A 26,058-nucleotide genomic window follows, 5' to 3' on the forward strand; every position below is an offset into this window, starting at 1 on the left:
CACACACACACACACACACACATGTACTGGACCAGAATAACTCAGTGCTGCAGCCTGCTCTAAAGCCTGTGAGATGATATTTATAATGAATTAGATGAGTAATTCTGCCTTAACTATTGTCAGGATTGAAAATCATAATTGCAGTTGAGCTGCAGACACACTCTGTAGCTAAGACACATTTTTAATTCCAGGTATAAATGTAATATGGATAATTCATATCTGAATACAATCTAGACACGAGGTGAATGTTAATGCGCGCCGCAGAGAGGGCCACAGCTCTTCTTGTGGCTCACAGCCTCATTGTGATGGAAACGGAGTGCTAGCAGATTGTGACTGCAGTGGCTAGCTTCCTGAAACAATGAGACAATGTTAAGTGATTTTTAGCTTCACTTAAAGCCTGTTAAGACCTGTTGCCCGCATTAAGTAACAATTGTTTGTTTGATATTGGCCTTTAAACACAGCCAGTAAATTCTATTCTTCACGAAGCAGCTGCCAGGACTTAAACTCAACTTCAATAAACTCCATTTTCCCTGAGTGAGTGCTTGTTTGTAAATGCAAATAGACACAATCTGAGCACTCAGCTTCCACAGGGACCGACAATGTCTGAGCGATTTATGAATGGCTCAGATAACAGGCGCGACAAAGGGAAGATAAAACGGGTCAATATATTTTCTCTTGTGCTCTGATAATAATTTATCATCAGCACTGAGCAGCGGCAGCCATCTTAATGACACTTCACTTGTGTTGTTAACACTGACACGTTCTGATGCAACTGCTCCGCAGCCGGAGTGTCTGAGCATGCTCAGACATCTCTGGGTGTCTCTTAGACGTGTAGGAAGTCTGATAACGGTGATAATTTACAAACGGGGCAGGTGCTGGTAGAGAGCTTTCCACTTCTCCGAGTGGCAATTTGTGAATACAACAATTTCATCGAACCCATTGAGCTCTCCTACACTCTCTTGACTGCCAAACACCCGGCAACCAATGTACTCCAAACACTTGTCCATGCTTTCCTCCCCCAATCACCTGCATTGCTGATGTACAGGTTGAGTTTGCCAATAACACGATATTCCATATTGGTTGGGACATAAAATTGGAAACTATTAAACACAATTACTATGTATGTTCTATTAAACATAAAAATGCAGTTGCAGTGTACTTATTGTTTTAGTCTTTAAAAGTCACCAGAATGCAGGAAAAAAAAAAGTCTCTGATTTTTGTGGTCTCAAGGTTGACAAGTATGACTTCAGAATTTCTTTTTACCTTTTAAGTTGAAATTGTAAACTTGTTGCTTATTTACACATCAGGCAGTTATGGAACATTTTCATTCAATTAGAGTCGTGTTTCCGGCCACCTGATGAGTGTCTGATATTCTCCTTTAGCTCTGTTTTTGCTAAATGCTCCACCATGTCCACCAGTTAGTCGCTGATTGTGTCTGTTTGCCGTTTTTTGGAGCTTGTTTTGCTGCTGCATCAGAAAACGACACTATGACAGCAATTTGAGTGAACCAACACAGCAAAGTTGCGGACTGGAAAGCTAAACAATGAGCTGAAACTCACTATAAAGCTCTGTAATGCCGGAGGGAGCTGCAGTAGGAGTGATACTTCTCACTATGAATGGCCCCTTTCGTGTTGTTTTCACATTGTTGTAAAAATATCGATAGCAGCTTTAAGTTTAGACGGCACCTGCTACATCTCCATTGGGTTCAAACATCTTGACTACATACATGAGATGAGAAGATGGGTTTTCTCTCTGTACTGGTAGCTCACATTGGATGTCATAGATTTTCTGATTCGGTGGAAATGCACTGGCTGAATGAAAAAGAGTCGTCTTTCAGTAATGCTGCAACGCTCCATGGTGAAATGACTTTGTGTCACCCCTGGTTTGCATGCCGAGCCGGCTGCAGACATTTAGAAGAGACAAGTTTGGTCGGGCAAAACATCCATATAAATATTTCTGAACTTAAAATACAACAGTGGCGTGCTGTTCCGAGATGCATTGCAAATTATCAGAGACCCAGAGCCGAGTGTGACGCTGGCGCTCCTGGTGTGTTGGAGGTGTGTGATGAATGAGATACTCTAATACAGGGAGACATTTCAGTGGCATGCAATTTTAAACCCTCATATCAGGGCAACAAAGTGTACAAGTTAAGGTCTAGTGAATATCCTCACCAGTAATTATAGCCTGCACCCACGTATAATACATTCAGTGTGTAATACGCATAAGCCTCCCCATCCTCAGTATAACACAGGACACAGGATTGTGCATTTAGAGGAGAACTACACCCCCCATGACTCATCGCTTTAATCCTAAACACAGTGATCCTCATTACCCATCTTGGTTCATATAAGCTGCTTTTATATTGATCCGAATAAAGTTATTTTTTTCTTCTGTATTTCTTTGTAAATTAAATGTTGCATCGCTCCGCAGAAAACCAGCAGGGTGCAGACATGAGCTTTCTGTAAAATATAATCTCTATCAAAACATCCTAAAATGGAGTTTTATAGTGAACTTTAAGAGACAATTCACAACGTAATAAGCCTTGGTATACATCCCAGCACGTAATTCCTATCGCTGCAAGCAGTCGCATGAATGAGCGGCAGCAGATTTCCACGCAACTATTTCCGATGAGGGAATCTGACGTTTTATAGTCCTACTTGTGCACGGATAGAGGAAAAAGTGGGTGTACACACTAGTTGTGCCGTGTGGCTCTACGGTGCTTCAGTTCAGATGAGCTCACTCAGCCGACGCGCACACCGTTGGATTCTACCAATCTGAGAAGGCGCAAGGACGGCGAGCAGCAGCCTGGTGGTCAGTGATGAGTGGATACTTTTGTGCAAAGGCTGCGGACTTTGTGCTGCACAAAGTAAGAGAATAGAGAAAGGATCGCCCCCGTGTTGGAGAGATACAGTGGATTTAAGCTTGTCTGGATGGATGTGAATATACTCTTGTATCGCAGACTGGACTTCGGGCTGAGCGACTGATGAGAAGAAGCCGACTTTAAACACTCTGCTGTTCATTTTTGTTTATTTTCTTCCCCCCTTGTTATAAAATGCCAGGATTCGGTCCTTCATATTCTGTCCAGTTGAAGGCAGGGTGCTCATTTGGAAGGGCGCCAGACCTCCAGCCTCTCAAATCTGCAAGTTCAGTCCAATAAATTGTGACATTGTCTGTCAGCCTTGGAATAAGAAATCGATACTCAAGAAAAAGGGACGCGATATTCTTCCGGAATTTTAACGATCTATTTCTACGCTATCCTTATAAATATGCGATTGGGTTGGTGTGTTCCAGCTTCACGCTTTGTTTTTGCTAGAGCAGCGCTGATAGTGACTGATTATTGCTGTTGATTTTGTTCCATGCAAGACCCGGGGTGGAAACATGTCTGGCCACTTCTTTGAGAGGATCACTGCTATCAGAGATGGCATTTTGGTCCAGCACTTCGGTTTTCACCTCTAAAGTGCCCCGGAAAATCTTATTCATGTTCACCCTCTCCCTCTCTGTCACCTACTTGTTCTATAGCTTGATGAGCTGCTACAACTCGCTGCAGTTCCCTCTGCAAGAGAACTACGCGTATCAAGGGAGGCTGGTGACGGAGGAGACAACTTTTGTGACATTGAGGGAGAAACTTTACTCCGCTTCCCAGGGCATCACCGAATTCACCGAGGCGGAGAGACCCACCGCGGTTTCCACCGTGAAGGATCATGCTGAGACCGAACAAAGGACAGTGGAGTGGATTAGGACTCAGGCGTCTCCAACTAAATCGGCGGCGGCGTATCACACCAGCGCGCTGGATAAAGAGCACCAGGATTTCAGTACCACGGACAGCGAACTCAGGGTGAACTGCACCATGGATTACGGAGAGAAGAAACTTCCCCAAGCCATCATCATCGGGGTGAAGAAAGGGGGGACCAGAGCCCTGCTCGAGGCTCTCAGGGTGCACCCGGACGTCAGAGCCGTTGGAAATGAGCCACATTTCTTTGACAGGAACTACGAGAAGGGGCTGGACTGGTACCGGTGAGTTCCGTCTTATTTAGCCCCAGTGTTTTGACTTACAGCCCGATTTACACACTTAAAGCTGCCGTTTACCATTTTCCAAAAGCGTGCCTGTGTGCTGGTATATTTCTAAATGCATGTGTGTATAGCTTCACATAGTCACAGGTCTTCATGCTTTTCTTGGTGGTAAGAAAATCAATTTGCTCAGATTGATGGGTAATCAATCACCGTGATCTATGCCTACATGTTCGTCAAACTTAATACGTTGTGACAATGCTAACTTTTCCACTCACTGTACTTTCAACTACATTACATTACAAACCTTTTTTTTGTCTCTGATTTAAATAAACTCAACCCTTTGTTCTTTTGTTCAGTGTAGATTAAATTAGGTGTGCTGTTCACCTCTCTCCAGCTAGTTTAATCTCTTATTTAGCATATACTGAATGAACGACAGCAGTTTTGGAAAGTGTTTCGTAAATCACATATTTATTTGTCAAAATTGTTAAAACTTTGGAATGGTCCTTTAAGAGACGGTGGCTAACTGAAGAAAGTGAATTCTGTAATATTGTGTTAAGAGTCTGAGAGCACACAATTGCATTCAGTTTTACCTCATTTCTGAATCACAAGGTGTATTTTATTTAATGAGAATATACTGATCAGGTCTGCCTGTTAAGTTTAGACCTTGAACACAGTTACACAATATATGTCACACACACGTAGTGTCACCCAAACACACACACAGAGAAGTGTCACTGTATCGTTTCAAGTGTTTTTTCTTTATTTTTTTAAATGTCTGACCTTTAAATTGTTAATCTCTAAATCAAAATCACATTCTGTTTTACATGTTAGATTTGTATTTCGAACAAATAGAGGTAAATATGAAATACGCACTGAGATAAGCATCATATGATGTTCATTTTAAATATTGCATGAGAAATAGTCTTATTCAGGTAATTATTCTTCAGGTTTAGATTCTCTTACACTGTTATACACACTCGCACATGCAGTCATGCTCACAGATTACTGTAAAACAGAGAGAAATAGTTATTTTACAGGAGTATTTTTTAGTTATTTTGCATATAAGTATTTAAAGAGGTACCAGAAGTATTTTTACCCCTGGCAGTACTCTGTTTTGATCTTACAAGTCAGCCAGTATTCTCATCTTCTCCTCAACAGAACATTCAACCCTTCAATTACCTGACCAAATTACATAAGAATCTAACATGCAATAAATGCTGTATTATCTAACAAACCTTTTAGTTTTTAGCGTTGCAGCTGGTTGCTCAAAAAGGTGTCGGAATCTGTTATCACCACCTTTCCCGTGTGTGATTGTTGACATTCACTTTGAGTCCAGGTGTATTAGCCAGAGAAGAACCTGTTCATCGCCATGTTCATGGGAGAAACAACACAAATCAATTAGACGGTTCATTCATGGTCAGTTGGTCATGGCTCAGTTCGGCGTGGTTCTCACGATGTTTGACCGAGGGCATTTCAAGATTTCTCTAATGGAGTCAATGAGCTGATGAGAACGACGCTGACTCAAAGTCCCCTCTGTTTCTCTCCGTGTGTCTGTTACGCTGGTGTTTGGGTTGCGGAGCATCTGCTTTCATCTTGCTGCATAGACATGGGAGCTCTCGGCTGCTCATTCTGCCTGTGTTAATGCAAGCTGTTTCATTACACTCACGGTGAAAGGCTCATTAGACAGGAGGATGACATGCTTACATGAATAATAATAAGTGTGTTTAAGGGCCCCTGAGCAAAATAAACCCCTAAAGCAGCCTTTATTTTATGTCTATTGTCCTGTGTGGGCCGCTCACCTCAGAATGATGCATTCAGGAGGGAGAGTAACACATTGGCCGTTATCAAAGTTGATGGTGAAATGGTTTTAAAAAAAAAATCACGAGTTGAGACATTTTGTTTTTCAGATACCAGACACTGATATAAAAATTCATTCAGACCACGTTTGTTTGTTTGCTTCTAAATGATGCATTATACTGCATTCCTCTTCTCTGTCTGTGATGCGCTGGCTAATGTGGACTTAATGGAAGTGGAATTATGATCAGTTACAGATGTTTGCAGCCATTTGACATTGGCGTAGTTGAACGAGACCAGTAATCTCGTAAAATGTGATTCATAAATTTGGGCCTGTCACAGTAACACCTGCTCTCCATTTTGATGGATATGATAGACTACGGGGAATGCAACCCAAAGGCATCTTGTAAGCGCTTACATGTACTCAAATGCTCGTTTGGTCGGTTCTCAGCACAGTGAATCCGATGATGTCTCTGTGTTATTGCAGTGAGCTTGTGTTGGCTGGTGATATTTATCCTTTCTCATATTCAGGTTTAGTGATCTTTTGTGTGTCTGTGTTGTTATACTTTGTGTGTGTTACTTTAAAACTGCGTGCTCCGGAGGAGAGATGGCAGAGTGACGAAAAGCTCCATTGAGTTTTGTGCTGTGAATTAAAGAAACTTGAAGCCATGAAGTGAAGTGAAAATAATCAGTGTGGATACATTCAGGCATGCCTGGAGCCTTTGCCACTGAAAGTATTGTCTGGGTGAGTGGAGGTTACGGGTAGTGGTCCACTTCAATGAGACTGTAAACATGCGTTTGTGCCAGCTTTCAGCTGAATCTTGAACAGTTAGTTGCCTTTGTTCATTCAGTAACAATGCTTTTTGTTGTTACTTTTCTATAGATTGGGCAAATAATCATCCATGGAAGGTTGTTGTGATTATCCTGGCAAATGTCTGACATGGTCAGACGTCAGTGACAGTCGAAGAAAAGAAGATGTACAGGCAGTAGTGCTCACCCCCTCTTATTCCACAGCCGCTGTGTGTTGGGAGTTAAGGAAACCACCAGGCTCTCGTATCTCTTTCGTATTGAGCACCTCTAAGTCTTAAGTTTACATGACTTCATTTGCATACAATTTTGCTTAAAAAAAAACAATGTTTTGTGCTAGTGCATTCTATAAAACTGTCCCATTACTCACTCCTTTGCAGCTGGGGGGGGATTTATAAGTATTTCTTATAGTGACGTGGCACAGAGAAGGTTTTAGCCTATATGAACAAAGACTTCCATGTATATAAAAATGTCTGCACAAATCCACCACATACGTACATATATAATATTCACATCAGGAGTCCAAGTTTAGTGTGGGCCTGGTATGAGCCTCTATAGACGGGCCCAGATTGGTGATTCGTGCAGCTTTCCCGGTTTTATTACTCTTGGACAGTTTCTCCAGTGTGATTTGGGCTTACTTGAACAAGCAATTAGCAATGTAGTGCCATCATTACCGTACACACAGGACTTCCATCAGCCAATTGGCGCTTCTAATGTTACTTCTATTTCCGAGTAAAGAGGATGAGCCACCACCGCAAGGATTTAACTTATCTGTTCTCTTGAGCATTCCCCAACCTGGTGAAAAAACGCCCATCCGGGATTAGCAAACGTTTGATGCATGATGACCAATATGGCAAATGTTACTGCAGCTCTGTGCCAGTATTCAAAATGCTTTAGTGGAAGGATAATATGCCTCATAAATTGTGCTAAAGAATGTCATTGATTATCGATCATACATGAAGATTCATGAGCATTCTCAGCAGGAATCCACGCTAGTTGGGGTCCGGCTTAATGAGGGCTTATTAGGGAGGTTGACTGCTTGGTATGTTCAGCATTTTTGCAAAATGCCAAACAAATAGTGTTTATATTAGTGCTCACAAAAAGGGTTTGAAAGGAGCAACTGCCAAAAGCAAGAAGCCAAAATAAATACAAATTTTAACAGCTGTTTGAATAAGTTTGCCATAATTATCTGCGGCAGGTAGATAAACATGGTATGATCAATTACAATGCAATCTTGGGGGACGACACTCTCCAATATTTTTAATTTTTAATGCAATTCCCATTTTTAATCGCTAGCTGTCAGTGTTACATATAGCTCCTTTAACTTGCAGATTATAAGTGGCATGTACCACATTGTTAAAAATAAAACCTTTCTGAAACGTGTCCAATTGTCCGATTTATATTAATTTCTGTTGAAAAGTGTTTGACCAGATCAAATAATCCAGGAGGAGGAGTGAGCTTTCTCATCTATTGAGACTCAATGGAAGTCTGCTCTGCATTGATGTGTGAACTGGACAGTCAGCAATGTGGGAGCAGTTACATCAGTCTTTCACCAGGAGTAAGAATGGCTTTCTTCACACTCAAAGAACCTGGTATGGAGCAATTGTGTTGAGGAATATGCTGTGTAATAATGGAAGTATGCTGTAAATATTTAATTAAAGTAATGGTGTATGTTGAAGCATGAATTTGTCCTCAAATATCTTTGTAATTTATGAGCAAAAGCTGAGATTGAAGTTAATGGAAAGTGTGTGTTTTGGTAATCTAACTTTAGGCTTCATCTATATCTGCCAGAGGTGCAAAAGTTGAACTGATACTTATCAAAAAATCAATACAAGAGTCTGACACACAGCTACATCGACATAGAACCATAGATCCCAAATTCTGTGTGAAATGTATCACAAATCAATACGCCTGTGAAACAGAGATCTTAAAATGTCAAGTAACCGTCTCTGTGGCCTTGTGCTTCCTGTGTTTGTTTATGCAACACTGTCTGGAATCCCAACTGAAGAACTGTGTTGTATAAAATGTGACGCGATAATGTTAAATATACTAGTATATTGACTTTACAGAACAATAAGGCACTGATGGGAAAAATGACCTTTTACAATCTTATTGGATCAGCTTTGAATCACATATTTTTGTATCAGATTTTGGATCATGTCGTTAATTGCACATTAAATACTTTGAGAGAGCCAGATACACACCCTTCACATTTGCTCTGCATAAAACAAAGAAAAACACATTTTGGTCCTTAACAAGCCTTTTCAAATCCCCTGAATTGAGTTAAAATACAATGAGGTAAAATCTGTTGTCAATCCATTTAATATGTGTGTATGAACAAGCCTGTTAATATCTTTACACTCACTTCCAGTCCCAATAATCGTCCAAAAGCCATAAATTATACTTCTCTCATAAAGTGTCCCAGTATAAGACATAACAGGAGATAAAACTGATTTATACACAGTACTTCATCAAATAACGGCCACTAAGAGCATGAACTCAGAGGTAACAGCAGCCAGAAGAAAAGACAACACAGCCATGTATGAAGAAACATGCGTCCCTCTCTGGAACAGGAGTGTAGGTCCTGTATATCAAACCACAGATAGCCATCCTAAATAACTTACCGCTCCGTCAGCCTGCTGCTAACACACCACAGCTGCCACCTGCTGTAACACAGTTTCACCACAGACTCTGAGGATTTGACCCAGTGTAAAAGGATTTATCGCCAAGCTCACCTATTTATGAGGGGAATACATCATTTATCAAAAGCACAGTCAGCACTTGGAAGCAGTAAATTAAAAACACATTTTAAGGAGGATGTGACAAAGCAACAGTAGGTCATAATCTAAACAACTTTCCTTTGTAGAAGTTTCATGACCGTCATTGCGCTGCTCAAAACCCCAAAAACTTGATTTACCGGCCACAATGCACGATGAAGATTGATAAATAGATATATCTGCTCAACATGTTAGAAATTCACTGCGTGTTCACACTGTTTCCTGTGTATCCTTGGTCTCCTCTGCAATGTAAAATAAATCAGATGACTGCAAACCAGAGCCAAAGTTTTACTGAGGCTTGCAAGCTCTAATATCTCTGTGTTATTAAAATGACACTTTAACCCCCTATGTAATAAAAGCCGAGGGGATGTGCCTGTAAATCTTAAGAGCGGTGTTCCTTTCCGAGCTGCGTCCCTGTGCTGAGAAACGAGTCGGCAGTAGCTTCCAGCTCTGCGTTGATTAGTCCCAGTAGATATTGTTTTTATTCCAGCATACTCTGAAACTCTTACTTTTGTTGCTGACTCTTTTTTAATCTATTTTATCTTGATGCTCCGTAGCCTTTCAAAAACATGCCAGAGAATTAGCCTGGCCATTTCCAAGGACTTTTCTCATTGTGCGAGTTGTAATATGCTCTAATCAACAGATTAAGGAAACTTCCACCTCCAGCGATGTCTTACAATAGAGTGCAGTCTCTTCCCCTCACCTTATCAAAGAAACATGTTTTTCCCCCCCATCTCTCTCTCAAAAATAAAAAGACATTCTATTCATGGAAGCGTTGTCATTGTATCCCGTCTGATTCAGCTGCTGTGAGACTTTGAAGGAACAGGGAACAGTGTGTACTGCAGCGCAGGTTTTAGTGTATACTTCAACCTCCGGTCATAAGAAAGGACCCGGTGACAGGAAACGTGTAATGGAGACATGGATCCACTGCCGAGCCCAGCAGCAGAAAGTCGAAATCCTGCCTTTATCCCTTGTTTAGCCCTGCTTTCCCTCTCTCAGCTGCTCCGTGGGCAGCTTAGCCCCTGATTCTTGCCACCTGACTGGGAGCCTGTGAATCCACTCTGAGAGAGAACAAGGTGGGCCAGATCCCCAAGTAGGCAGGATGCCATCCCCTCCAGCTGGGCCTTCGTGCTGCTGCAGTGCCTCGCTGTCCGGCGCCTTCCCCAGCAACATGGAAGAATCTGCCTACGCCTGATAAGACGGAGCCAAGACTCACAAGGACGCACCTCTGAGTGCTCTGATGCCAGTGCTGCAGTTGTGGAATTAAACTTTTTAATTAGCAGCATACCCCTGCGCTGTCAGGAGAGTGGACCGCTTCAGTACAGTCTCTCATTGCCCACCTTCTTTCCACTTGATTAAACTCGCCAGCATCGTGGAGCTCTGAGGTTCAAGTTACCACAGGAGCAATTATGTTTATTTCTTGTTTGAGGATCTCTTTAGATGCAGCATAGCACAAGAAAGTCACTCCTTTTACCCCAGAGCCTGAGCGAGCGGCTTTATTCTCCTGCTTTACCACTCATACAGTCCATATAAATCAAAACAGAGAACGTGTTGTTCCTGTCCACCCTGTTGAGTCAACAATATCATGAAGTCATCTCTCCATGAGTTGAGAAGTGATTTCTTATTGTGATTATCCAACATGCAGCTGATTGTGAAGTGTGATGGTGGAGTTAGTGCCTGATCTCAGAGGTAAAATACATATTTTACACTTAATGTAATTCCAGTAATATTGTTAATAGGCTCTTGTGTGGAAAAGTGTATACACAATAGTATCAGGTTACGTGAATCATTAATGGCATGTATGTTATGTTAATTTATCAGTGGAAATCTGTCCAATGCTGTTCATGTGCATGGCCCTTTCTAGACGTGTCGGCACTCGAGGCCAGACAACCACTGGAAACTCATAATGTTTATGATAATGTTTTAAATCTTTTTTTAGTCAGTATCATGCCATCAACATTTAGACTGTAAGTAGTATCTTCATATGCAGACTAGTCCTTTGTCTTAAATTTGACATTTAAGGAAAAATGCTTAATTTGCTTTCCTGCCGAGAGTTAGAGGACAAGATCGGGTCCATGAGGTAATAAGACATGGAGCTACTGCCAGCAGTTGATTAGCTTAGCTTAGCACAAAGACTGGAGATAGAGGGAGACATCTCTGTCCAAAGGTAATAAAATCTGCCTCGTTTTAATCTGTAAAACTAATATATGAAAAGATGTATTATTTCTACAGTGAGATTTGAATGGGAACAATTATATTAAATATTTGCGATATTTTTTGTGAATCAGACCTAAAGACACAAATGATGTGCAAATCCTGGTGCTATCAGCAGCTGCAATCCGTTCTTTGTCAGTTTGCCCCGGGTGTAAAGACACGAGAGTGGTGTCAATATTCTCATTTAACTTGCAGCAAGCATACAAGGGCATTTACCTTGTAAATATAGCAACAAATAGCGTTGCCTTTTCCAATATCTAACCAAGGCCAAATCATGTTGTATGGTGGATAATGGAAGAAAACCAATAACTTCAATCATTACTCAACGCTTTGCAGACACGTGCAGTATGAACGTACACCCACGAAGCATCAGCACAGCTAATTAGTACGGCTAATGCGACACTATTCTCCAGGTTTCATATTGCTTTGTGTCCTCTACTATCCTAATACGGTGGATCAACACAGAGCACAGTGCTGAATTACCTTTCAGGAGGTTTTTCCCTTCATTGGTTTTGTTTTGGCTGAATAGACATTCCATCCCAGGATTACAAATTGGTTTGATCTTATTGTAGCGATCTGTATTGTAACATGGGAATTATGGAAGCAGTAATACGGCTCCATCCTTTTTGCATATGGAGAGAAGAAAAAAATACCTCGAGAAGTTAATGGGTATAGCCAATTTCATCCTGCCTTTGGTCCCGCTCAGAATTCATGTGCATTCCTCCTCTCCCACGCAGCCATTCATCTCTTTCTCCTGTCCTGCTGGAGCTACACTCCGATGCTTTCAAGTGGAAGTCTATTTTACTGATGGTTGGAATTTAATTCACACTTCTTTTTCCCCTTCCATTGCTATGAAGTGGCCTAGGGTTATGCTTCACCATCAAGGCTCATATCCACTTTATTTTCGTGTCCATCAAGAGAGCCGGATAAAATTCAGAGCAGCCTTCTCCTCCGTTTGTCGCAGTGATCGAAGGGAGGACTTAGGCTTGTGTTTTGTACCACGTCATGGACAGATTGTCTAAAAATGAAAGACATAGGTTGTTGAATTATTTATTTCAGACCCAAAATAAAACTATAAGCTCAGCTGAAAGTCATTTTATGCTCAAAGGGATTCATCTCTTCCAAATGATTATTTGCATGCAACAGAATTGATGTGCTATGAGTCTGGAGGAACAATCACTCTGTTCGGCAGAATGCTGGTTTACAGACGTCTCTAAATCTCGGCAAATAAGACTACCTTGGGACAAATACGCATGTCAATCACAATTGTCAAGATTCCAATTTTCCTTCCACATCTCCCGGAGCACTTGCGCTGCTCGTGTTCCTTATTGGCTGCGAGGGATGTGGTCTCATGACACAAGCTGATGCATGTGTTCAGTCAAAGAGAAACGGTCATGGAGCCAAGATACAGGGACTGCTGGGAGTGTTTTTCAAATGTGTGTCCATGAGCTGATAGGTGTGTTATGCTGAGGGATGGGGGAGGGGGGGGGGGGGGAAATGTTGGCTTCTCCCACTAGAACAGGCAGCATTATCATATGACCATTATGCTGTATAAATATGCAGCAATATGGCTTTCTTCCATCAAGAAAGCCTTGTCCATAATGAGAAAGCACAGAAATTAGCATCTGACGCTGGCTGCTAAACATAGATGCCACTTCAGCTCATTTTTCAGAATTCTCATTTTATCTGCAATTTACCATTTTTTGTTGATGAAATGAAAAGTTAGGAGCATTTGCAGAGGTGATCTTTGTGGCCAAATGCATCTCGTTCCTGTTTGTAGCACCTACAGTGCAGCAACAACCTGACAGACTTAATTCAATTATGGCTGTGTGGTGTATCGAGACTCCGGAGGTGTGAGCTAATTCCTCTGTTTACACCCCTGAGTCACTGTCACAAACAAAGACAAACACAGTCATTGGCTTCAAGGATCTTGGTTGCTGTGATTGTCCCATCGCCTTTGAAGCTTCTCATCGCTTTATGTTGTTTACTTATTCATGCACTTTCTTTCCCACAAATCACCATGGGGTATTCCGTTTGAATAATTTTAACACAGTGTGAAACAATGTATGAGCCGAGTATCAGATGTGTACACTGCGCTCAACACACTTCATACATACAGCAAAGACGCTGGATTGGGAGGCGCTTGGTTCAGTGAAATCCTGAGACCACGACTCTGTGATGAAACATATTGCTGACGTCTCCTCCACCGGCAATGCGCTTGGTGTGCTCGAAGTCTTCAACACAAGCTGTGGCATTGCCAAACTCCCTTGCGACGTGGATTAAGACAATGAAATGCAAAAGAAAGCTATTAGGGATTATGCTAATTGCTAATAGCCGTTTCAGGAAGTGATTGTTTCTCCTGGATAGTTTGGATTATTGGCATTAGAGATTTAGCAGCAAGTTGACATGTTCTGCCTTTCTAATACGATTGTTACCTGCAATCAACCATGAGACCACCAAGCCAACTCCTCTCTTGTGGGTCCTCCCACATGTGTGACATTTTGTCTCCTATGCATAATGCACAACACAACCACACACAATAAAATCAGCAATGAATAGTGATTCAGTCAAAGAGAAAACATTAATAACACTTTTAGATGAAATAGTGCACATAACACAGGGTTAGTGCTGCCCCAGGGCTCATGGGGAGAGTTTAGTTTGCCTCCACATCCTCTTTTGATTCTGTTGTAACACCAACATTCACAAAACACATTTATAAAAGTAACATTTGTTTTAATATATTGCTGGAATCAGATGTATTTTGTCTTCCAGTAATACCCGTTTCCTCAATGTTCATATTTGCTGCTATTACGGTCATAATTTGAAAAGATGCAACAAAAGTACTTGGTTCACACAGTACCCGTAGAGCAGTTTCGTGGGGGACCATCGGCTATCTAAACCGCCTATGGATTCATTTGAAACATGTTTGATATACCAAAAGCAAACGTAATCCACCACTTAATAGGTTTGTCAGGGCTGTTTGAATCTAAATATATGCGACATGTCAGCAAGTCAGATTTGCATATTTTGAAACGCATCATTATAGACATAAAAACACAATCTAAACTTCAGTATGTGTTTCATTTAAGGAGTCTGTCGGGGACAAAACTGTAAAAACACACCAACTGCTTTGAGGCTGTTGCAGGATTAGGATCCTTGACTTCTTACTGGGCCTTTTTTTCATAAGGTGTTTGAACTAAGCTTGGTTGCTCATTCCATGCATTTAAAGTACGCCCATGGAGAATCTCCCAATAGTCGCTCTCTACTCTAATCGACCTCTGGTTTGTTTCATGTCTACAAGACAGGAGGAGGCAGAATCCTAAGTATGAATTGATTTTTGAATGAGCATACATTTACTTTTAAACACCTGCAGAAGAGACAGGGGCTGTGCTGTGCAGCATACAGGCTGTCTTAATTGATTTGAGTAATGAACAAAGACATAGCGTCTGTCTTTTGACTCAAGGTCACTTTGTCATCACGGTCTTAAGCTGTGTCCTCTGGTCTCCATAAAGGACCAACTCACCATGAAAGTGTATCTGGGCCGAGGTGAGAAGGTATAGCAGCTGTAACTAATGGGTTTATTTAATTCAATTTATTGCTTCAGCCGCTGCATCATATGGAGACATGCTGGTCACTGGAAGATTGAGGTTTTCTTCATGAAAGAAGGAGAGATTAACCTTCTTTTGGAAAGGGCAGAATACACTCCCATGTCATGCTGGATTTCCGTGCCTAGATAGCTGGATGTAGAAATCTGCAGAACTAAATGAATATAGGTTTGTGGTGAAATGGGGCTCTCGAGCTTATTTCGTACAAGCTTTCTAATCAGCGTCATGCTGGGGCTGTGCTCGCCAGGCTGGGGATCTGTAATAAATGAGGATTTTGTCAACACGTCCACTGTTGGGATGGGGGGCAACCAGTGTCTTTTGATTAAAATGTGTCAGCTGAAGGGCACTCCGACATATTTGTCCAACTAAATGTTTAGCATTCACTGCTATCTTCATCATCTATTATGTATTTCTATGGATTGAGGATGGCATTCTGTTTTCACTCTCAGCATTATTGCAATAATTAATTCACCCTTAATACTATTATGTTGGCCACATGTCAGACCATATCTGCCTCTTAACACATTGTCTCCAATTAACATTTTCCAAATTTCTGATGCAATCTGCGGAGTACAAATGAAGGCGTCCCAGAAGCTGCTGGCTCTGTTGTCCCGGCTCAGAGCGAATTTGGTTTCTCTTAAATATTTTCTCTAAAAACTTCGTTTTTACAGGAATAAACACGTACGCTCTGCACATTGGGTAAACTCAACAAAGGCTTCAGGGTTTAGAAAATTAATGTGCCATGATAATTAGTTAAGCAACGGAGCAATGCCAGAGGAAGGAATTTCACACCTTGAGTTTAATAATATACAGTGTCATTTGCCTCGGTTGTAATGTGCATATGTTTCTTCATGTTTCTTCATGGTCCTGGTGCTGTGTTGTCTCATCTGAAAAGATGGATTGTCACAAACTGGCACGATGGCTGCTACTTATTTCAAAATGTACATTTTAGGATATTTTAGTGTTTGTATGAATTTCTCATATATAGCACAGCCATGATTGTTAGACTCTCAATGTAAGTGTTTTATAGGATGTTACGCACAGATTCTGTTTTCTTACTTTTCTTGTATTCCTCAAAAAACACTCATTCTAAAACCCCTTAACAGCAAACCCCTTTTATAACACCACCATTATTATTTCACAACCACGCACTACTGTGGTCTTGTGCAAACCGAACACTGCTTATATCCTGCCAGGTAGTTGATTGCATGTAATTGACTTCACCTGGCGCCCCAGGTGTAAACCACTTCCTGATTACTTGATTACCTTTAGGTCCAGAGGGCTTGCATTGAGAACTACCGCCTTAAACAGTCATCTACTTCCAAACCCATTTTTTTAGTCTTGCATTTTTTCATAAAGCCAAAATAATGTCAAGAAAAAAACATATTTTCTTTAATTTCGTGAGGCTTGCCACTCTCACATACACAGAGGAATGTGATGGAGTGGTTGCAAATTATTCTGACACCAGAGGCCATGCCCCCTGCCCTGGATAAGTGCTAACCCACAGAGTTCGACTTAGCTCTTTTTCTCCATCACTTCATTGCTTTTTCTTTCCAGAGTCATTTTTCTTGACTTGTGAAAGCTCAAAATCTGAAAGGCACAACAATGTCCACTGCACGTTCTGTCAATTTTTGAAAGTAGGCACAGAAATCATGCAGTGAAAATGAATGTAATCATGCAGCCTCCCGTGGTTTTGATGCATTTACAAAAAAAAAGAAGAATGTCAGGTCTTGGAGCTGTGACCATATTATACAGGACATTATCCCTCACCACCAACTTTATGTGGTAGAACACCTGTGACTGGAAGACGTTTCGGGAATAAAAAGCATTGTTTTTACAAAAAAGAAGAGTTTGCTGTTTTTTCTTATCTTCATGGAAAAGTGATGCAAAACTAGCCTCTCACCATTTTCTTGCAAAGTTGATTGAAACTCTGTGAAATGTTGAACACAGCACAGAATTGTGGAAAGTTTACAAAGACAGATTACAAAGATATTCTTGCATTAGGTCCAATGATTACTGTAAAGGCTTGTGCAAACATTGTGAGTTGACAAGTAGATATGGAGTCAAGAGGCCGCTTAGCTCTGTGGAGGCTGCATCTAAACACTGTTGTTTGCGTATAGTGACAGCTCTAAGGAAGTAAATGAGGTTACTCACTGCCTTGGCCATGAACGTTGTGGAACAGATGGTTGCCATTGCACACTGTTGGAATTTGACTAAATTAACACAACATCACTGTGAATACTTGAAGTCTTGTAGAAATTACAAAAACGTTAACTTAACAGGGTTGCCAGGTTTGGTCAGATGTTTGAATCTCTGTTATATTTAAAAAATGAATTGGGATATTCTAAAGAGCTTTCTTTCTTGTTATTGTTCACTGATTGTTGTCAATCTGACCTCTGAGAGACTGCTGCCTCTGAATTCAAAATAAAAATGTTTCAGAATTTGGCATATTGACCATAATAATGTTATGCAGTCAGTTGGCAAGAGTACTAATGCTTTTTGGATCTCAGTGAACACGGCCCTTTTCTAGGTTTTGTGGTCGCATGTGCAGAAACGACTGAAGGTATCACAGCTGAAGAAAGTGAAGTAACGCCATCTCCGCGTCCGCCTCGTCAATACACTAATTAGATGCTCTGCACAATGGCTCGGTTCCATATTCAATGTTTGAATAAGCAACAGTCCAACTTTTTGTCGAAAATATTGTTCCCACATAGCCCTTAAGATTTTACAACTGAAGTAGTGCTCATACCTGCTGTCTTAAACTGCTGCCTTTACACTACTGTGACGACAATATGAGAAAGTGTTAGATACATTTGTCAGAAATGGTCTCAATCATACACTGTGCTGTATAAAATAAGTGGACATAGGCACTGTGATGTCACCCATTGGTTTGTAGATGCTGTTTTGAAGCCTTGTGTTTGGCAATTTGGCTGTCACCATCTTGGTTTTTTGTAACCAAAAGGTACACGACACTGTGGCCATAAGTATAACCGAACGCTGAATAAGACATAGCAGACAGTACCGAAAGTGTTGCATTTTACTGTCACAAACTTTTACAGTGAACGGGTTAACGTTGTAAGACACAAACATGGACAACTCCTCGGCCACCATGGTGACGACCTGTCGATCACAAGGTGGCCACGCCCTAAAACATACCCTGCTTTATGGTCTATTTTACTCTAAATGGGTCTAATTTAATAAATGAGCATTATGAAAAAGACTTGAAACTAGAGATTGAGACCATAAACTCATGTTTACAATGTTTACTGAGGTAATAAATCAAGTGAGAAGTAGAGTCATTTTCTCATAGACTTCTATACAATCAGACTTCTTTTTACAACCAGAGGAGTCACCAAATAGCTACAAGTCGAATGACAAATTAAGATGGTGGACATAGCCATCAGCATGTTAGCATTGTCATTGTACTGTCGTCAATGATGATGTTTAGCTCAAAGCACCGTATTGTCTCAGAACAACCTCAGCAAATACGACTGATGCACCAAGATTAGTTTGATGAAAGGCCTTAAGATGCAGTTCCCCTGCGACTTATTGGGGCGGTTCTATTTAATCTGAACCACCAGAAAGGAAAAAGAGAGATTTTGTGTTAAACGATGACTAACCGTACAACAATAGAGAATGACTGGTTAGCAGCTGCTGCCGTTGACACATAATGGTGTACTTCCATATTGGCTTCCTCTGTATGAGAGAAGCCTCTAGATGTGATTTCAGCATTCTCTATGCTAGACTTGTGGTTTGTTAGTTTTGGAGCAGGTTCAGTGCCTTAGCTGGCCTCTTTATTACTGCATTCCCTAATGCCTTGATTTAATGCACTCTCAGAGGTCAGATATTGTGCTGGCAGCCACAGACCACTTCCTTCAACACCGCCTCATTAATAACAGCAAATAAATCAGGGCACACTGTGAATTTGCTCACTTGCATATTCTAGCTATTTGGGAGTGTTATGGGGACATCTTTATTGCATAGAGGAGGTAAATTGCCGAACACTCATCTGTTTACACCTCAATCGCAAGTCCAAAACGTGTGGTCCATGTCCAAATTAATTAAAGGTACTACTCCCTGTGGGATGCTTACATTTGCATTTCATTAGAAACCCTCAGAGGGCCTCAAATTGATTTGTGGAAGATTCATAAGACCATGTAACGTTCACTCACTCAGCAAACTCTTCAACTAATTATTCTCTCCTGAACAAAAAACAGCTTTCCTTTGTGTTAGGTGATTTCCTGAAAGAATGCAGAGGAACAGAGGCACTATATCAAAGCTTTGATATACATCTTGTGACATAAACTTACTTGATAAAAGTACATTTGCTTATTTGTAGCCCATTATGTGCAACTAACCCGCTTAAAATGAAACAAGAGGTAAAATGAGTCATTCTCAGCGATGCGGTGCCAGAGATTTGTCTTTGCAGCGGCCTGTTTTCTACTCGCACGTATCAGATTGCGTTTTATCATTCGATGATACGGATGTGGTCAGACAGAAGAATTATTATTGCTGTCAGCATGTGTTTATCTTGAATTGGCCCTGTATAATCAACATCAACCAGCAAGCCCCTTTTGTTTCATTCAAGTGCAAATGTACCATCAAAACCCTCGTGTGTCTTTTGAGATACCCAGACAACTAGAGAAATGTCTTAGTGATGCAAGATGTTCAGAACTGTTCAGAACTCATACATGGCCAGAACGACAGTGTTTGGAATATTGGACTTTAAAGGGGATTCAGAGCATTACTGTATCATTAGACTACTGTTGTAACGGTATAGTGGAGTAATGTCTACCTGAGCAGAGAATGAAGTCACTCTCTTTCTATGTGTGTTGTTATCTGAGCATTTCCTTACTTTGTTGACCTAACCGGGCCGGCCGCGTATTCTTTGAGGGCATGTTAGAGCATGCGTAGCGCTCACCCTCCGGTTCCCCCTCAAGTAAACACCGTTAGCTTTGCCAACCTGCTCCTCTTAGTTTGCACTGTTAGCGCTTTTAGCATCGTTAGCTGATAGCCACCGTCCCATCCATGTTGAAAGCCGTTGAAAGACAATAGGAATGTTCCTGATGTCATATCTGGCACTTTTATGAAAATGTTTGATATTAACGATAAGATATTTGTAACACTTTGTAAACCATCAATACACATTATTTGGATGACTTTCATAAAGTTACAACTGATGACAAATATACTTTGTTGAATGGCTAATAAATAATTCATCATAAAGCATCTACAAACAATATGTAGATAGGGAGTTAATACTTTATCTGTGGTTAGTAATTGGTTTCTGGTCCATCTATTTATTTTAAAGTTATAAATGTTTTTCAAACGATTTCTGCAGTTTGCAAATCATTTGTTATTCATTAGCAAATACTTAGTGCATTCAGTGTTATAGTGTGTGCATCAATACACTTTATAAATAATGCACCAATGTGATCAGAATGTAATTGTGAATGTCTCTTATCAAACTAATAATACAATTATTTTAACTATTAATTTACCATTTATTAATGATGGTTATTATAAAGTGTTAGCAGGGTTTTTAAGGAAATGTGGAATCACTGAAGTTGAGGTTTACACGTACAAGTGTGAGATACGCTGCATATTTCTGGATACATCGTTGATGTTAACATTTCTGTAAGTGAATGTTACACAGATGAAAATAATGCATGAAGATAAAAAAAAAAAAACATACACAGAACACCGGTTCTTTGCTCACACAGTCATCTATATTGTTTATGTACCATTAATCTCCCACAGCATTCTCCCCTCACTTTTCACATGAAAGCATACTGTACATTGCTCCGGGCTCTTCTCTCATGCAACAACAGCTCATACTGCCCGTGCTGTAACAGAGGGGAGCAGGCACACATATCCACATACGTAACTGCTCCCCAAGAGGAAAAAGAATCAGGAGAGAAACAACATAGGACCCCACCCCTCATGGTTGGAGGGATCTCATCATACATAATTATGCTGTTGTGGAATTTTATTTTGCCTGAAGTAGAATATTAATTTCAACCTCTTCACTTCAGAAGTAATCAAAGACTCTGCATTAATTACATACATGGTGAGAATGAATCTTGTTAATGGTGATTAAAAACCAACAAAGTTACTGAAGGAACTTAATGCAAATATCCTACTCAATAATTGTGCACACGCTTGTGTGTGTCGTGTGCTGGCAGATGGACAGCATCTTCGATATTGGAAGTCCATACTGCTGTAATGATTCATGGTCTTGTCGGCCCAACTGAATAACAAACACCATTAGCCATTCTATTTTTCCTCCCCTAGCTATTAAAAATGAACAAAGCCGCTATAGCATCAAAACTAGGCAGCAGGGACTTCGTCTTGATTTCCAAGACAGCCAATAAAATGTGTTGGCGGGGGCGGGCGTTCTCTCAGATGTTGAGATGCATAAATTATGCAGAAAGCAGCTATTCCAATATTTATCACTATACGTGATCATTTCTATTGCATAGGAAGAAGCAGCTGCGATTACACAACGTCACACATTCATATTTCTCAGTTACTCCTAGGTGATATTGTACATTTTTGAGTGACATAAGGAAAGTGTGCAATTATCAGTTCTTTTTTTTCTGTTGTTCAATCACAATAATCTCATTACAACCCTGCTGTCAGCTTAAGTAGATACTAAGAATACAACTGGGAGAGTGAGAGTGAATGGATCTTGCATTTGCACTTCCGTGCTCCAGTAAATTATGCACTGGAGCATTGTTTATCCATCAAACCAGGCCCTGTTTCAGCGATCCACTCACAAAGAAATCCAGAATTAATTGGAAACACCAAAGTGAAGACACAACAGACAACTTCCCTCCTCTGTCCATGATGCAAATAACATCCAGTACGGGGAGAAAGCAGAACTCGTTCTCTTTTATCCCTCGTCCGCTTGGTTCTTTTGCCAAAAACTCAGTTGCTCTGTGGAGTCTTTAACCTCTCCACCCCTGGTTCTCCCCAAGGCTCTGGCAGGAATATCCTGACTAGAATTAAAGCCGTAGTGAGCAGCGAATGAGGAGGTGAATGTAAGATTGTGAATGACGGTCTGATAATTGGGGTCTGCTGCAGCTCTCCGTCCTCTCTCTGATCTGGGGACAGGGAGGGAATGGGAGGACAGCAGGGCTTACTCAGCAGAAGAACCCGTTTGAAGATGGGGACACACATCACCCCTCTACCTTCTGCTCTTATAATAGCCCTTTAGTACACTCTTAAGTGACTTGCTTAGATGTATTGCGTGTGGCTTACCTGTTTTGAAAGTTACTCTTCAACTGCGCTATCAGCAGCCCACGTGGAGAGTGCTGTTCATGCTCGAGGGTAAGAGGAGGGGAGAGCCGCTGCTAAGTGGTGCACCTTGGCGGGAGCCGTGTTTACCCATGAGCACTCAACACAGTGACACATGCTTTCACTTTGACTAATAAATCATTGAAAGTCCGATGTGCATCGATGGGAATCCGGTGTCAGTGTTGATACTTGATTAGCATTTCTGTCACTTCACCTTACGTTGAACATAACTCCAGCTGTGCAACACTATTCCACGCTGCCCGTGACCACGACCAGCCGTTCCTCACACTGACAGCCTAGCGTTTCAGCGGTTCGACAAAGGTGCGATGCCACAGAATATTTGAAACAAATAAGATGATTTACAAGGCATATAAACTCACTGTAACCATTAAAATAGGACTTTACGATCACATTATTTGCACTTGTATTTACACGTACGTGACACATTATCTTTCTTTCAGCACATTTCATTGAGTTTCATTCACTTACAAAATAACAGGTTACTTCACCACTCAAGCTCAAACAAAACATTCTGCATTGTCTCCCAGGTCTGGCAAGAAGGCCTTCAAGCAACATTGCATTCACACTTTAGCAACAGGGCTGAGGTAAGCTCTGGTGCTAAGATGGTTAATTAATAGGAAGGAGACCAACCGTGCTGGGAAAACATTCTGCACTATTTCATTCATCACGCTGCCCTGACTGACTGCATGTTTTATTTTTTATTCAAGCTCACCACGCCATTCTCAGTTAAGTATAGACACTACAGCTTGTCAAACTCCCTGAAGATCAGCTGTTTCCGAGAGTCTGATATACCGACAGTCATGACACGATAAGAGATGCAATCACACATCCTGCCTGTTTGAACGTGTTGATAAACGGTAGATGAACTTTTTAACCCTGCCTGTATGTTTCACACTCATTAATTAAATGAGCAGTTTGAATGCCCAGTAATGTGGAAATTATGGAGTGTATGATATTCAGTTGCATGCAGTATTCACAACTCCCCTTAGAATATTATGTAAACACTGCCTCGGTTGATATGGGAATTACCATCCTGCCTTAGCGTATGTTAACCTACGCTCCCCAGCTGTCAAACTCCACTGTTCAAAGCAGTGACGGGGACTAATCTGTCTGTGACACTGTGGTGCAAAACAGAAACTTCAACTGTCTTTAGTTTAGTTGTTACATCCCTGTTAATATTTATTATTTGCGACAGTTGCAGCACCAACTACCGGGATCCTATTGATCCAGAGCAGCGTCTGATAGTCTGTCTGAGCTAAAGTGTTCTGTAGCCTAGCTACTATAAGCTCTTTTAGTTGAATGCTCTGAGTGAATTAGCCTCTGGTAAAAAGTTACTGATCTAGTGTTTTTTTTGACGAAAGATGAGAACGTTAGGAGTGAATGTGGTATGCGCTGCCTTTGTCAAAGTTCAAAGGAGTAATACAATTTGCCGACTTGGTGCAAACTACGAAGCCTCTGTGTCGTTGTCCGCTATAGTGTACATTTTGAACATGTATGTTCGGCACACCATGATTGGTTTGTGCCTTTATTCGCGGTACGAGAGCTCAGATAAATCGGGCCTGTTGCAGAAAAATAAAACTTTTGGATTTGACTTTCCCAAGGGGCTTATACACACTCGGCCTGTTGAGAATGAAGCACAAAGCATGACTAAATAATTATGAAATGCAACAAACACCATCGCACGCACACAGAAACACTTACCTACAACAACACCCGCACATTGTTGACCCTCCCTTTCAATGTGAATGTGCTGTGTATCACATAGTGTGCTTTGAAAAACTGATTTAGACTTTTTGAAGGATCAGAGTTAACGTAGCAGTGACCTTGGATTTAAGTGCTTGGGCCACATTTTCATGCAAACTGTTAATATGGAAATGAGAAAATATGTTAATATCCACCTTCTCTGTTGTCCTCATTCACCGTGGCTGAAGTGGTACCTGTCCGTGGTAATGCCCACTGCAGCCCTCCTGGTCACTGTGAACTGGGACATTGTCGGGGCAGAGCCAGAGGCGGGATGCTCTTCACCCGTTCACAGAGCTGACTGGCTCCACTCTCCAGTTAAAGTTAGACCGCAAACACATCTGTGTGCAATCTTTACTCATTGTGGGATTAACACATATCTCGTCAATAAGGCAGTTACCCTCCACCCAGCTCAAACACATTAACAACGCTAGTGTTAGGACACGCGTTGCTTTTTTTGTGCAGGGCATCTGGTTTATGAAAGTGTTGATCATTGTGATTGCTTTGATTCGGTAGTGTTGCAACTTTACCGGAGCAAAATGGTCTTTTGAAACGGTGAGATGATCAATGTGTGAAACACAGTTTTCCATGGCAACAGTAAACCGACTTCTTCGCTCAGCTATCGAGCCGATCAAAAAACAGCTCTCAACACTGCACAACAGATTAGCCGAAGAACTACCCTTGAATCAAGGAAAGTAATGACTCTCGCTGCTCAGCTGAAGAACGATCATGTAATTTGTCACTCTGTGATGGCGGCTAAATATGGCTGCACATGAATGCAAAATGTGCTGAAAAACCCAGGAATTTCTTATATTGTAGAGGACATATTGTGCACATACATTTCGGTATCTGGAGTTACTATCAACACACACATATGCATAAATCCTAGTTTTGTTATCGTAATTAGCTTCTAATTATTACTTAGGTAATAACTAGTATTACGAAACATAATGTATTATTGGTGGTTTAATCAAGCTTTTTTACAATTATGTTGCTCACTCAGCATCCATTACAACCCAGGTCTAGCAGTAAGAACAAGCTAAATACCACTTTAATAAATAATATAAAATATTTTTAATAATAATAATAATACATCAAATTTATATAGCGCTTTTCAAAATACCCAAAGACGCTTTACAGGGCGTCAAACAGAACAAACAAACAAAAAGAAAGACAGAGGAGCAAACAAAACAAACAAACAGAACATTTTGGTAAAAAAAACAAATAACTGGAGAAGCTGTGCAGATTTTGTTTGATTTCGGACAAAACATAAACTACAAACTCCAGATCACAGATAATAATTTGTAATAATGTGTGTTCACTGGTGAATGTTTGTTTTACTACTGTATGTACTGACGTAGCAGAGCAAGTCTGGCTTTGGTAGTTTTCTCTGATTTGCTTCCAGAGTTGGTCAGAGAATATCCTGAGGGGCTTGACCCTCGCTTTAAGGCATGCGGCCTACATCAAATTGCACAAAGTAAATCTTCTTTGTCTTCCCCTCTGAGGGCCTCTGAATCAGAAACATAATGGAGACAAAAAGAAATGGTTTTGGGAGGGAGAAAATGCTCTTGGGTATGGTGTCCTCTTGCTGTAGCTTCTGTCTGCATCATAATGATATCTTCGTGTGTCGTCTTGGACTTGGGAGATGAATCCACACACTCAAACACTTCATTTAAATTGCAGCTGTATTTGTGGAGACCGGCCTGTGAAGCCAGTCAGTCTGAGATGAAAGCGTGACACAGCTTTAAAATCGTCTCATCTTTTAGAACAAAGACACATCATGCCGCAAC

At 41.0% G+C, this 26,058-nt stretch overlaps 1 protein-coding gene across 1 annotated transcript in view; it reads left to right on the top strand.

Annotated features, from left to right (window-relative positions):
* Positions 1-2,725: 2,725 nt before the first annotated feature.
* hs3st4 (heparan sulfate (glucosamine) 3-O-sulfotransferase 4) overlaps positions 2,726-26,058 on the top strand; it is an 83,066-nt gene continuing 59,733 nt past the window's right edge. Inside the window, exon 1 of the mRNA XM_031861959.1 lies at positions 2,726-4,014. Within this exon, the coding sequence (XP_031717819.1) occupies positions 3,419-4,014 (596 nt within the window). The 5' untranslated portion in view covers positions 2,726-3,418. The remainder of the gene's footprint in view (positions 4,015-26,058) is intronic.

Source organism: Anarrhichthys ocellatus, unplaced genomic scaffold (genome assembly GCF_004355925.1).
Source record: "Anarrhichthys ocellatus isolate YVR2014 unplaced genomic scaffold, GSC_Weel_1.0 scaffold26, whole genome shotgun sequence".
Taxonomy (NCBI): Eukaryota; Metazoa; Chordata; class Actinopteri; order Perciformes; family Anarhichadidae; genus Anarrhichthys; species Anarrhichthys ocellatus.